Source organism: Venturia canescens, chromosome 5 (genome assembly GCF_019457755.1).
Source record: "Venturia canescens isolate UGA chromosome 5, ASM1945775v1, whole genome shotgun sequence".
Lineage (NCBI taxonomy): Eukaryota > Metazoa > Arthropoda > Insecta > Hymenoptera > Ichneumonidae > Venturia > Venturia canescens.
The window spans coordinates 4,742,975-4,757,255 of record NC_057425.1 but is presented as its reverse complement, the minus strand read 5'-3'; the positions used below and the strand labels follow the sequence as shown (position 1 = coordinate 4,757,255).

The window sequence follows — 14,281 nt, the reverse complement described above, 5'->3', positions numbered from 1 at the left end:
GAAGAATCTAGTGGGTAATTTGGTTAATTGATAGCAACATTGTAACGCAATTATCAGAGTGTATTTATACATAGAACTCAACTTTTGAGACATGAGCATATCCATTCCGTTGCCATAAATGAATAAAACCTTTTTTTTCATCGATTTATAATTTCAACGTAACGACGACAGGACGGTAAAGAATGACATGGACGTCCGCAGTATCTGGGAGGGGAAAAAAATACAAGAGAAGTAATGAAAATAATTTTTTCAGTGTAAGAAATCGAGGAATTTCTTCATACCGCACTGTAATTTTCCATCGTGATAAAGTAGATTTTGCCGGCGGTTATGTGACACGGTCTCAGACTTCTGATCATTATCAAGATGAACAACTTTTGAAGTTTCGGTGTCAAATCGTGCCAGTTAACCGAGTATCTGCGAAAACGGTTTTAGGCTGTCAAAGATTTTTCATTGTACATTGCACTCGCGCTTGAGATTAATACCAATCGCTCGAACTATTCGATTCTCACTCACGCATAATCGAAAATCGATGTACTGTGATCCATTATTTTTTGACCAGGTACGCTGAGCAAATACAGACGAAATATTTGAGCGACTGCGAAACTTACGAATCTGATAAGTTCCCCAGGCTCGTTGAGGTGCATCAGAATCTAAAATTCCCAAACTCCGAATGGTAGAATCTTAATGAATAATTCTTAATTAAAAAATTTGACATTTTTGATCGACAGTCGTGACGACTGCTCCCGAGGGCGCACATTGGAAAAAAATTGGAAGCCACGGTCAACACTTCCAATCGTTATTCAGATTTCAGAGGATTGCTTACTTGCAGCTGGGTCACGCTCAACATCAGCAGAGATGATCCTAATATTACTAGCAAACACACATTATAAGCAGAATCGATGAGGCTAGTGAAGCTGCAAATCCCAAAAATGAAAATCAACGTTTCGAGTAAAAATTTCTGAAAATCCACCTTCGTCGCGATAAAATTAACCCACATTATTGCTTCCCCATGGAGATCGATGCTGCGACAAATGATCTCGTAGTTACAGCCTTTTTCAGAATCCTTCGTGTCACTGTCGAGACTGCAGACTTTTTTTAGATTTACTCTGACAAATGAATTCACTTGTTAATTATTTTGAAAGCATACGTAATTTCTATAAATTAAAAGATCCAGTGAAGAGCCTCGAGATAAATGGCCTCGGTGATGGAAAATTTGAACAGCTTTATTTACGAACTCGACTATTTTGAAGAGAGCACAGGAATGCTCGACGAACACAAAGAGCAGAGCATCGTTCGATATCATCACTATTATCGCCATCCATGACTCCCAAACCATGTGGCCAAGTATGAACCAGTAATAGTCATCAGAGTTTACACCATAATAAGCGTTGAAAAGGTAAATGTTTCCAGTTGAGGTATTCGAAGGTACGAAATATTCTACAACCATCGGCATCAAAAAAGGCATTATGAGGTAGCAGGTACACGCGGAGTACATCCAACCTGTAAGTTGAGGAATGTTCGGAAGAAAATTGAGATTCGAAGAATTCTGAGAATAAGATAAAATGATTGAAAGTACAAAAAAATCGAATTTTTCTCCAATAATTTTGTGTGCTTTTTTTTTATTCTCACCGTAATATGTTTTCGTGATCCAGGATCCGTGATCAGCATAATTGCGGAGGACTTCCCCGTCACCTGAATTCCCAAAACGCTTCCAGTCTGAAGATATGTGATCGAGTATTGCATTCAGCTGGAATATTTTCCAGGATTTTCTCTCAGATTGCAATTTGGATTAAGTGGGTGTTGCACTCGTCATGTTCTTTTTGCATTCTTACCTTTCCCTGTTGGAAGCTGCAGTTCAATAAATGCACTGTTGCTTGTAACAAAATGCAGAGAGGTGCCAACAACTCCAAAAAAACGTCCAGATTTGGCCACGCATTCGACACGTAAACGAACTTTCGTAATTCGTAATTTCAATTAATGAGATATCGACTTTTAGTTGGAAAGGAGTTGACGGGGATTGTCCATTACTCGCGAAAAAGCTTATAATCAAATATTTCACAATCGCACTCAAATGTCGTTTATTTAAAAAAAGTTGATCCGAGCCAAATTTTTACTGTCATTTATAAGCTACCAGCTGTGCATCGATTTTTTTTAGTATCAAATACAAAATTCCAGTGCTTTTCTTTTCGTTAAATACTTAAAAAAAGAATTTTTAAGAAAAAGAGTTTTGACCTCTCCATTTTTATTTGTATTCAAAATTAGAGTCTCGGCCACCGCTCCTTTTCTTTTTCGAATTTTCTTCGAAATGGCTCTTCCGAGGTGTCAATATTTTTCAAATATCAATAAATCAAGTATGAGAATTTTGCAAAACGACACTGTTTGAATCATCATCTTCGAATGCAAGACTCATCGTCATCGGTTCAGACATTTTTTATTGAAAAACGGACAAACGTTTTTCAACGAACAGATTTATGAACATAAAGATGCTTATACCTCAGGTAGAATCATACTCAACACATTGGCACATATGAAACACGGTATGAGACACCTCACAAGGAACGGTTGTTCCGGCCAAGTGCCAATGATCATCAAAGCTATTTTATTCCATTTGTAAAACGAATGATTGAACAAGCTTGCCATGATCGTCGATTATCGAGCATCACTTTCTGGCCTCATGACTCCTTCTATTTCGATAAGTTGCCTGTTTTTCGGATTCAAACTGGGGCGAATATTCGGGAGAAAATTGAAAGGCGTTCGCGGTCGAACTTGACCTCTGTAGCCTCGACAATCGTTGACGTGGGAATGAGAGCACTGAGAAAATGACTTTACAAGAACTGCGAAGAAAATCTGACGTATTTTTCCTGTCGCACAAGCAATCGGTTTTACATTTACAGTCGATGAAAATCAGGAGGCAACTGAAGTGAAGATGGAGCCTCCCAATTGACCGTGTGAAAGGGCCAGATTCGTTTTTTGATGTCGCATAATCCCTGGAAATCGCGTCATTCTCTAATTGAATATTCCTTCAGTAAAGACGTTTCATCGGGTGTTCCGAACGTCGCGTGATTGCCTCTGATTAAATATTCCGTTAGCGATAAAGTCCCACCCCGTGCGCGATGTATTCCCTTTGATACTGGCTGGGGATGTGACACTTCAGCCGGAATCGATATAGATACAGTGCCTGCGTCGTTTAAAGAAATAGAAATTTAGGTTTGCTTGTTTCGCCGTTCATGCAGTTCGCTCGCGTCAATACACTGAAATACTTGCTCGTGTCAACACGTTGATTGGCAATGAATCATGAAATAACGAGAAATGAAGAATCTCAAATTTTGAACTCAAATCTAAATCTCAAAATTTAAATGGGTGATTCAAAAAACACGCATTTTTCAAATAGTTTACTGTACGAGAGTAACAGTCGAAAGAAACTTTGCCAAATATCTGGAGCGTTGCCAGCAACTTTGACCAAATGAACCACCGACCCCGCATCAAGTGCTCGCTTCCGCGTCTTCGTAACTTCCCGGCTAAAGAGACCCGATTCGAAAGAACCTCAGGAAATAAACTGGATCATAATAAAAGGTATGGACTTGGAGAGTTTCGACGGAGCAACAGGTCGAGAAACGTGGACGTTTCCACAAGACCGTAAGTAGACACAAAAATATTCTTTAATTTATTGTTTCGTGACAATCAAACCTCAATCAATTTTCAAAAAAAAAAAAATTTTTTCATGCATTTCAAGATTATATTTATCAAGCCTCATACTTGTCGTATTAATATTTCTAATTTAAAACAATGAAAAAAAATCGTGAAAATAGGCATTTTTTTGCGTGTCTAATTAGGGTAGACCCCTTAAAGGAAACAAGGGAAAGAATGACGTCGCTCTGCCGGTGCAAATGGAGTCGGGACAGCGGCGCCTCCAGAAAACGCCGACGTATAATAATTAGTGCTTAATTCTCGTGTACAAAAAGTTCAATAAAGTCTCGTCAGTTTGAGTGCAGGCTCACAGAACAGAGTTTTAATTAAGGCGAGGCGATCTTTTGATGTTTTTATTCACGTTTAACGCATTTGAAAAATATTTTTCAAGTTTGATTCCGAGAATATTCCAAAATGCGAACTTACATTCCTGGATCACAGAAAATTTTGTCGTCATTAATTTTTCGTATTTACCAATGTGAACATCGACTTTCGTAAAGACACTTCGTAAAGAAGCGACGTCGGTACGAAGTATCAAGAGCTGCAGTAGCGACTCGACGCCAAGTATTAAAAGCGAATGGTTGCACGAACCCTGCTGCGCTCTTTTACACCGGAGAACGATGCTTCTTGCGGCTTTTTTTTTTTATAATAAGAGCGTAACCGTCTTCCGAAAATATTCCACAAAATCCTACAACTCTCTTGCTTTTTCAAACGAATTAAATCGATCCATTGATTTTTTGTATTTAGTTAGTTTTTGTGTTTATTAAATCATCACAAATGAGCACTCTAAAAAGCAATGGATTACCAAAGTTTTGTTCTTGTGAACCAGAAGAAAAAATGCACGGATAGAAGAAAAAATTGTCATCGACGAATTGAGGAGTAAAGCGATGTCAAACCTGGTGAGTCGTGTCGAAGCGTAACTCCACGGAATATACTCATTTGTCCTGCTTCATTTTCTACACCAGTTCACTCTTTTTTGATCGAGTCTACAAAGGTTGCCAAGCGATGTGAATCCGCGGCCGGTGCATAAAGTTGTCACGATCTTTAGAAACTTCTAACGTCTTCCTGTCGGAAAGGGCCGTCCCACGATTGCAAGATGACAAAGTCCGAATGCAGGAAGAAGGCGATCACTTAAAAAAAATTGATATCCCGTCACGCGGGCTCCACGTGGATGGTTCTGCCAACGATTTTAACGATCAATCAAACATCGAAATTATTCCGGAATATTATATAATATCTAAAAAAAGATTTCAAAAACTCAAAACTTTTTCCCAGCGTTTCTAGCGTCACTTAACAACGTTTGTGAAAAAAATCTAAAAAACTGCTGTTTTTAAACAATGGAATAATCAAAATTCGAATATTTTGAAAACGCATCAAGTTACAGAGTCCCCCAACGAGACACGTTGAAGTTGAGGCTGTACAGTCATTTTTTTTACCCAAAAGTGATGACCTGTACCTTTCAAAAGTTAGGCCAGTTTACAGTTTGGCAATGTTGCATACACTTTAAAGAAAAGTTGGGGGAAAAAAGACGAATAACTGGTGAAAGCTCAGTCGAAAACACGAACAGTGACGATCCTTGCCTCAAAAAACTGCACGGAAAACAGATCATTATTAATATAATCTCAGCAAATCTCCTAATAAATCTGAAAAAAATTGACATTATTCGGCAAGCCTCGCTCATTTGCCCAAAAAATTTCATATTTTTAGCATCATCTTTAACGGAGATATCACTGAATGTGTCTTGACTTCCATAAGATTACATGTTATTTGGCCCAAATTGTTATTGATTTTTCTCAGCAACGACGCTCCTAAACTGTCTGAAAATTTAACTGATTTTTTTTTACACTTCACTTTATAAGATGCAATCGGTTTAAAAGCGGTGACATCATTTTCATTCTAATGCCTCAACTTCCTTAAGTAATCAGAAAAGAATTTTCCAAATTTTCACAAAATATTTGAAAATGTGCTGGCTCGGGTATAGAATCCCGGAGAGTGGTCACGAGTCACTGTTGTAATTGTAGAGGCTAGTGCTGTATTCCAAACAGCTAGTACTCCTGAACAAGTGCTACAGTGTAGCGTTGGAACTGAGCGACTTGAAACAGCGGACGAATCCGCAAGAGCTCGCAGTATTGTAACTATGACGAAGCGCGTGTCAGGCGCGTATCGATTTCGTTTGAAGTTTGATATCGTTCTTCAGAATGAAACCTAATGTATGTAACATCGAAGGGAATTTTTCAGCCAAAGGAATATTTAATCAGAGGCGCGATAAACCCAACACCCGATTTTTCTTTCAGCCAAAAGAATATTGAATGAGAAGGAATCACGCCCTACACGCGTAGGATTTACCCTCTTCTTCCAACGTAACTGCTTTCCCACCCGATTCATTGCAAGACTCCGGCAGTTGTCTTTTAATATTCACCAATCTTACAATCAGACAGATTACTAAATTGCAGCCAGAATTCATTACCCTAAAATCGTACTTTTAAGTCCGTCATCCGGCACCATTTGGGTCGAAGGTTGCGGCGAGAGTATCGGGGCGAAGTTTCATTGACGACGAATCCATCGTCCTCCTTGGGAGAGTGAGCCGAATTTTTTTTCACCGATAAAACTCGTCTAACAACGACGCTCTCGTCAAACTCGTTGCCATCGTCAGGTTTTTAATTTACTTTGCGATACTCGAAGGATCTTGGCACAGATCATGGCGAGCTTTTTCGATCATCCGTATTACAAATGGAATAAAACGGCCATGACGATCATCGGCACTTGGCCCGGACAGCCTTTCCTTTTGAGACTTCTTATTCCAATTTTCATATGTTCGAGTATGCTCTGTCTAATTGTACCTGAGGTATACGGATAGCTAATCAAGTTTCTTAATTAACGTGAATACGCGAAGGAAAAGTGGTTTTTGTTAGTTGGCGCTGAGTCACTTGGTAACAACGATCGCAGCAGCACTGTTTTTGTTTCGATGTCATTGAGCGTGCAATAAACTTTAGAGACTTTATTATGTTTTGGAAATGAGGTTCGCACTTTGTGAAACAGTCGTAACCGCACAATGTGAAACTGTGTAATCGCATTTAATGATTGCTCGAACATAATTTGACGAACCTTCACTTCACAAAATATTGTTACAAAAAATGTTTTCTTCAAAATCCGAAATTTTTGGAAACCATGATCATTGGGTGACTCACGGAAGATTCGCTGGTTTTCATTCTGTTACCGTTACTAATCTACATTATGATTGAAAGATCGTCTATCTGAAGATCACATGGCTCGATATCGATGCTTTACTGGACTGGGTGCCACCGATCTCCATTCTGACACTGACGATGACACAATTGTTGAATGGCTCTTTCCATCCCGAGAAGGTTAAAAATCGATAAAGAACATGCCGAGTTTAATTGTTGTCTGAAAGAAATTCCAATTTCAAACAAAATTGGGGGGAGGGAGGGGATTTCAGATCAGTGCGATCCTCGAGCACATATCTTCGGATTGGAAGGATTTTAGGGATGCACGAGATGTAGAAGTGCTTGAGAAATATGCTGCCCATGGATTCTGGATCACAAAAACATATTATCGTGAGAATAATCATGTCGTTAGAGGAGGAAGCTTCCAGGTTTTTTATTTCCTTATATATTTTCGATTTTCGAAAAATCTGGAAGAAAATTTTGGTCTGAATCGATGAATCGTATCACATTCGGCAAAACCAAAATGTTACAAATTTTTATCGATTCGCACACAGGCGCGATGACCGTCATGGTGTCCTGCTATGCTATCATGCCCTTTTTGATGCCGGTTGCTCTACAATACTTTGTACCTTCGAATAATGGCTCGAGCGGAAAAATTTACCTTTTCAACGCCTACTACGGTGTCGATTCTGATGATTATTACTATTTCATATTGGCCCACATGATCCTGGAGACTGCAGTGTCGAGTGTGGTGATGGTTGCGAACGATGCATTGTACTTCGTATTCATAGAGCATTCCTGTGCTCTCTTCAAAATCGTCGAGTTCGTAAACAAAATTTTCAACTTTATCATACTTTCGTTAATATTTTTCGCGAAGAATTTCACTGAATTATGACATTTCCGTTTCGCTCTTACTGGTTTTGGCGATACCTCGATAAGCACACATTATGTTTGTAATAAAATAATATCGAGGTTGCATCAATTCGTTGAACATGTGTACGAAATCTCGCGTCAATATTTCCACAGAGAATCGTACGTCCTAGTCTATTAATCGATGTATTTATTCAGCAGAGTGAATCTGGAAAGAATCTGCAGTCTTCGTGGTCACACGAAGGACCCCGAAGAAGACGAAAGTTTCAATGTAACGTGCTACTGCATCAATCTTCACCAAAAAGCGATTTTGTAGGTTTATGGGATCGACGAATGCTGGAGAAAATTGAAAAATGAAAATTACTGTTGAAGCAACAAAAACCGGGGACGACTTTGAATTTTTGGAAATTTTCATACTGCAAAGTGTAAATTTCTTGTGTTAAAAAATTACTTTCTTTTGGTTTCATGAAAATTGCATTGCGCTCCAAAAATTTCTACACCCTCGAAATCGTCCCTGATTGATTTTTATCTTCAAATTCTTCTCACGTGTGAGCTACGGAACACTTTTTAACGAGATTTAGATTTTCGTATTTGATTACATAGTTTCACTGTTCTCATCGACTCTGCTTATAACGGCCCTTTGCTAGTAATAATAGGAACTTCTCTGCTGTCGCTGAGCGTTGCTGAACTGCAGGTAAACCATTATTTCGTGATTATACAGTGGCTGGAAATAAAGTTGATTAAAATAATAGTGAACCTTCCTGAATCTTTTGTTTCCAACGAATAATCTTTGTCCAGTCGAAATAGTTTTCACCAGCGACACGAGAGCAGCCCAGCAGAGACTCTCGAAATGGGCGTTGCTTTTGTGTCGCTGACTGGACACTCAAGGAGGGGCGACGATAGTGGGAATTTGGGAATCTGCGTTTCACTGCACTCCGAAGCACGTCCTTAAACACTTTTATGCAACTGCCGATCAAGATTGAACGATACCGAAATCGTAAATTTTAGATGCTGATGCACCTCGACAAACCTGGAGAACTGATCAGATTTGGACTATTCGCAATATCTCAGATCTTGCGTCTGTATTTGCTCAGTATATCTGGCCAAAAGATAATGGATTACAGTTCATCGATTTTTCATTATGTGTAAGTGGGCGTCTAACCATTCTTGGTTTTCATTTAGAATTCAGGTCAAATTTCATCATCACAAATATTTGCACCTCCGTTAAGAAGGAACCGATTTTTTCAGGTACTCGGTAAACTGGCACGATTTGTCACCAAGAGTTCAAAAGTTATTCGTCGTGATGATGATCAGAAGTCTGAGACCTTGTTACGTCAGTGCTGGAAAAATGTACACCATCACAATGGAAAATTACAGTGCAGTATGACAGAAAAGTTCATTCATATCCCGAGACTGAAAAATTTTCGAAAATTATTCTCATCGTGTTTGTGCTTCTTTTTCCCAAGATACTGCGGACGTCCATGTCCTTCTTCACCGTTCTGTCGTCTCTACGTTAAAATTCTGCATGAAAGTCGAAGAGCCTTGATCAACGAATTACGACTGCTATACTCAAGTTTTATTGTATAATTTTTATTGCTGAAATGTTTCGTTGTGAATTGATATTTTTCAAAATAAATGAAAACCCGTACTTGAAAGATGCGAATGTTTACTGAAGGATTTAACGAGCATTTGGGACTCCGTTTTCGCAATGTTTTCGTCACACTTTGCGTTTTATTTCTCACGTAAAAGTCTCGACGGCTCGTGCAACTATTTACACATAATTTTCTCTTCTTTTTGTCCCTCGAGACGAGCCCCAGATTTCTGAAACTGTATATACATGCACGATAGAACGAATATGTGTTACGTGTACGTGAGTGTTTATTGAAAGCGAGGCCGTTGCCAAAATACGCATTGGAGATAAACGAGTAAAAATATCTGCACACGTATGAACGAGCAACACGTGGAATTCACAAGTTCGATCGAGTTTACGCGTGCATGAGAATTGTGAGAGCAAACAAGATCGATTGTCGGAATGCTTCGAACAAAGGGATTTTCATTAAGGCTGAAGTGGTCGGAGCGAGTGCATCGAATGCTCTCGAACAGTGACGCACTTGCAGACATTTTCTTGGATGCTCCGGTGAAAAATGGAGAAGAAATCGCTCAAAATAGACTCACGAATTTTAATTTTTTTCTCCCAAAATAGAAGAATTCGAAATGCAATTTAAATTGATTTATTTTAAAGAAGCAGCAGTTTCGAAAGTGAAGAATTAAAAAAAAAAGTTAATAAAAAAATGGAGAAAATCGATAAATTTGCATATTTCCGTAAAACAATCGCAATTCGATAGGAAAAATGAAAACTGATCGGTACAGTTTTCATAAAATCAAAGATTTTTCACCGACTCTTAAAACCCTCGATTCCATCGTGTTCCAGGTACGTGCAAACGGCCCGTCTTTATCTTTCAATGGCGGCGTTACCGTATCCTCGTTTGAATCCTCAGTACAATACCGGAGCAATTTAACAGTATGCGCCAGTATATGATCGCCTTGAGAATATTCCCTCCACTGGCGAGCTCTACCTACACGTTGAGCACTTGGTGGAGATGACCGGTTGAGCATAGGCGGAGGCTGGCCAAAGATGCATGCTTCCTACGCACGAATACTCAGGTAAGAGAGCGTCAAGTTCGTTTTTCACTCTCAGCTTATTAAAATGCTTTCTTTTTAGTTAAAGATCATCGATCATCGGATGAGAGTAGGATTTTTCCAGTATTCTTTCATCGGGTGGACCGAGCCTCGTGCTGTTGGAGCGTCCTAAAGTGCAAAACCATGGAAAAATCTTTTGGGTACTTTGCGAGGTCGCAAATCCATTCGAGTTCATTTTCTCTTAACACGGATCCGAAGGTCTGTGACCAAAAGCAATGTTTGTTAATCGTTTTTATAAAATTATCCAAAAAGCAAGGTTTTCACTAATTTTTGAGGACTCGAGCATCGAATCGGTGCTCGATTCTTCTCCAGACTGGGACTGACTTTTTTCGGACTTTTGGCTAGAAGCTCGTCGAGCCCGAGGCTTCCGTTGTTCCGTCTGCGGCGGTAGAAGCGCGTCGAAAAAAGGGGAATCCGGCAGTTTGATTCACGTTCTGGCTCGTATATTCTCTCGCTGAGCGACTTAACCGCGAGGAGGAATATAAGAATAAATGGAAGAGGAAGAGCAGAAGAGCGCCGGCGATGGTTCGCCGAGACGATAGTGTATTTGGAGCTTGCGGACGCGCACACGTTCGCTATCCGAGCATACGTACGTGTGTAACAAGTGAGCGCGCATCTTTTCCTTTTAACGCGCTCGCGATGCATCCAGCGCGTCTCCCGACGGGAATGCACTTGGTGCACCTCGGGCGAGGTTCCAGGCGCCGCCAATGAGGTTACTGGCCGCGCCCGAGTTCGGATCCCGGCGCGGCTTTCGAACTCGGCCTGCACGTACGCGCATGTAATTTACATCGATGTGCTGGCCTCCGCAAATATAGTTTTATTCGCACAGATCCAACTTTCTGCAAAGTTTCATCGAGTGCCCGCACAATTGTCGATGTCGAATTCAAACACGGAGGGAAAAAAATTGTAAAAATTACTATGCTGCCATCGTATTGGGGTTCTATGTCGCCCATTTTGGAGATTTTTACCAAAAGCATTGTAACTTCCAAGTAAATTCTGAATGAACATTTTTAAATTGCGTATTTTGCTGTGACAAAGGTTCAAACTGTGCTATTTTTTCCTACATAGTTCACCAAGGTAACGTTGTAAAATTTATGTTGACTCGATGATGAACTGTCAAGTAGAATTATTGTACCGTTTTGCTATGCTTAGTACTGTTTTCACGATTTTAAATTTACAGTTGAACAGTAAAATTTGAGGAGCTCGAACACAAGCATCGATCATACGCCAAAGTGTTTAGAAATTTACTATGCTAAATAACAGAATTTCATTCGCTATTGCACACGTCAATTTTCATCGAGTCGCTTCACTAAAAATCACTACGTATATGTTCGTAAGAATAAATAAATATTACGATATAGAGCCCTACTTCTATGGCACCATAGTAGTTTTTAGTGAAATTTTCTCTCCGTGAAGAAATTTGATTTGATTTTTACGACCCTCGAGCTGAGCTATTTCAATATCGGCGAAGTCGCGCAGAACATTTTATTCCCAACGCTGGTGCTTTTTGTCGTAAACGATAACGAGCTGCTCATTGGAAAGTTTTTTTAGTGAAATACTTCGAGGAGTAGAAAAAACTGCAGACGGGTGTCGACGAATCGTGGAAAGGTCGATGAAAAACAGAAAATCAAAGATTTGAACTTTGTCATTTAATTTTGATCGATTTTCAGTTTTCCTCTAGTTTTTCCCTTCCGTTTTTGCTCCTCCTCGAGACTTTCTTCCCTCTACGTTTTCGTGGGTTCGTTTTATCGCGGTGCTCGCCACGATTTTTATCTCAATTTCTCCGCCCCCATCTTTCTCTCCTCACGTTCATGATTCCGCGCGCGCGCGCGCGCGCGCGTGTGTCGTCGTAAACTCGAAAGAGAGTAAAAGAAGCCAGTCCCCGGCAAAAGTATGAGCCGCAACGGCCTCTTTCACAACTCGGGCCCCGCAGTCACAAGCATCATCCTCGTGGACCCACTAGTTTGCGGGCTTGCGAGAAACACCGAAACGGGCAGAAGCGCAAAACGGCTATACCGCAACATTACCAGAGGCAATCGTACTCGCTCGCTTCTCCGTCTCGTTGTCCTCTCTCAGCCTGTGTATCGCCCTCTCACGAGCTTCTCCTTCGCTTCACTGGGTAACGATGATCTCCTCGTGGACGCTGAATCCACCGCGGGGTTATGGAATGGGAAACTCGACTCGGTCTTTTTCACCTCTTCCTTCTACGCTCGCGCGCTTGTCTCCTCTCTTCTTCCCGCAGTGTCCGGCTTCGCCTGACCGTAAATGGCGAGCAGAAGGCCTTGGGCGCCCACACCCTCAGCCTCCTCCTTCAACTCTTACGTCGACGATCTTTCTCCCTCTCTTTCTCCTTTTTTCCAGCAGCATCTTTCTCTCCCTTTTTCATCTTCGCTGACTCCATCTTTCTCTCTTCTTCCTTCCATTACCTTTTTCTTCTCTTCTTCAACTTCTCTCCCTTTTCGCTCCTTCGCCTGGCTCTTTCTCCGCATTTTCTTACGATCCTCCTGCATCTTCCCCCTTTTTATATTCCTAAGTTTCGTTGTCTCTCCGTTATACATTCCCAGAGCTTTAAACTCTGAGTTTCTTCCATTTGCTCAATATTTTTCATCTCCCTGATATTATTGAGTGCGCGCCGACTCTCGAATCGCCGAACAATCCGAGCCAACGATCAATCAAACTCGCCCACCGCATTCTCCACCTCTTCGCTGAGAGAGCAGCACAGACGCCGATTACGTTCGAGATTTCCCGTGTCCTACGTCATCGAGATCGCCAACTAAACTTTTCTTCTTCGCTCCTAGAAATATTCGAATGGTAAATAACCTCGCGGATTGCTGGGGCCACACGGTGCGCGCCTCGACCAACGGAAGTTGCTAAAGAATTGAATCCTCGCAAACATTTCCTTCGTTAATTACCGTACAATTTGTCCTCGCATACAGCCACGGTGCATTTTTCGTCCATTTCACGGATGACCAATCACTTTTACTTGTTTCCCTCCCACTATTTTAACGCGAACATTCTTGAGAATCTTCACCTCTATTATTTTCTAGCTTCGGTACTGATATTTTCGATCATAACGAAAAAAATGGCAAAGTTGCTTAAAGCAGGGGAAAAAATGACAGAAAAGTGGTCGTTGAGGTCACGAGATTTGTCGAGTCACGAGTAATTGACCCACTGATTTAATGATGATAAATTTGAATGAATTTAGTTCTCGAAGACACGAAAGAAGAAGGGAAAAGGTTCGTTTTGCAGTGGTTCAAAGTTCTCGTGATTAATTCGTGGAAATAATAAATAATTCCAATGGAGAGATTACTTGGACGGAGCAATCAATTATTAATAATTACGAACTCGATTTTTATCGACAAACGCGTCCGTCTGTGTTCGCGCGGGGATGTGAGGCGGGCGCAGCTGTGCAATGAGTTCTTCGCAGGAGAGTTACGTGGAGAATGTTACTTTGGTAAAATTCTGCGGTTCGTCCTCGAGACTCTCGTCGCGCTGAGAGCGTTTTTTCTCGTTTATTTTATTTTCCAACTTTTTTGTTCCTCCGTCGTTTCTCTTGGATCGCGAGACCGTACCGCGGGCTCGTCTTCATCCCCGACACCGTCGCACCGCCGTGGACCGAATGCTCTTTTCGCTCGCGCAGTCTCACGTGTGGCTCAACTCCTTGCGGAGAATCTGCGCGCACGGGCGAATAAAAGAAAGAGAGAAACCGCCGCGAGAGCTCGCCGGCAGATGAGACTCGGGCCAACGGGCACCGCGGAATATGGGGAGAATAAAGGTAATGAGCGGTAGGAAGAAATCATCCTGAATACTCGCACAGACTGAATATCACGAAACCAGTC

At 41.0% G+C, this 14,281-nt stretch overlaps 2 protein-coding genes across 2 annotated transcripts; one reads left to right on the top strand and one right to left on the bottom strand.

The window, feature by feature from the left end:
* Nucleotides 1-7: 7 nt before the first annotated feature.
* Nucleotides 8-2,640, bottom strand: LOC122410832 (odorant receptor 9a-like). Its single transcript, XM_043419270.1, has 9 exons — nt 2,494-2,640; nt 1,833-1,952; nt 1,630-1,747; nt 1,236-1,500; nt 996-1,106; nt 824-914; nt 514-650; nt 282-414; nt 8-204 (listed from the first exon to the last, which is right to left on the bottom strand). Exons 1-9 carry the CDS (start codon nt 2,638-2,640, stop codon nt 154-156), a joined length of 1,173 nt encoding a protein of 390 aa, XP_043275205.1. The 3' UTR covers nt 8-153.
* Nucleotides 2,641-6,385: 3,745 nt separating this feature from the next.
* LOC122411171 (odorant receptor 9a-like) lies at nt 6,386-9,259 on the top strand. The gene is made up of 9 exons (XM_043419767.1): nt 6,386-6,532; nt 6,933-7,052; nt 7,145-7,262; nt 7,427-7,694; nt 7,944-8,054; nt 8,346-8,436; nt 8,751-8,887; nt 8,991-9,123; nt 9,209-9,259. Exons 1-9 carry the CDS (start codon nt 6,386-6,388, stop codon nt 9,257-9,259), a joined length of 1,176 nt encoding a protein of 391 aa, XP_043275702.1.
* The last annotated feature ends 5,022 nt before the right edge of the window (nt 9,260-14,281 follow it).

Coding starts and splice junctions, on each gene's coding strand:
- LOC122411171 (XM_043419767.1), top strand. CDS start 6,386: ATGGCGAGCTTTTTCGATCATCCGTATTACAAATGGAATAAAACGGCC. Junction 7,695..7,943: donor GCTCTCTTCAAAATCGTCGA/GTTCGTAAACAA, acceptor TTTATTCAGCAG/AGTGAATCTGGAAAGAATCT. Junction 8,055..8,345: donor CTTCACCAAAAAGCGATTTT/GTAGGTTTATGG, acceptor TTGATTACATAG/TTTCACTGTTCTCATCGACT.
- LOC122410832 (XM_043419270.1), bottom strand. CDS start 2,640: ATGGCAAGCTTGTTCAATCATTCGTTTTACAAATGGAATAAAATAGCT. Junction 915..995: donor CTCCATGGGGAAGCAATAAT/GTGGGTTAATTT, acceptor TGGGATTTGCAG/CTTCACTAGCCTCATCGATT. Junction 651..823: donor TGAGCGTGACCCAGCTGCAA/GTAAGCAATCCT, acceptor TGGGAATTTTAG/ATTCTGATGCACCTCAACGA.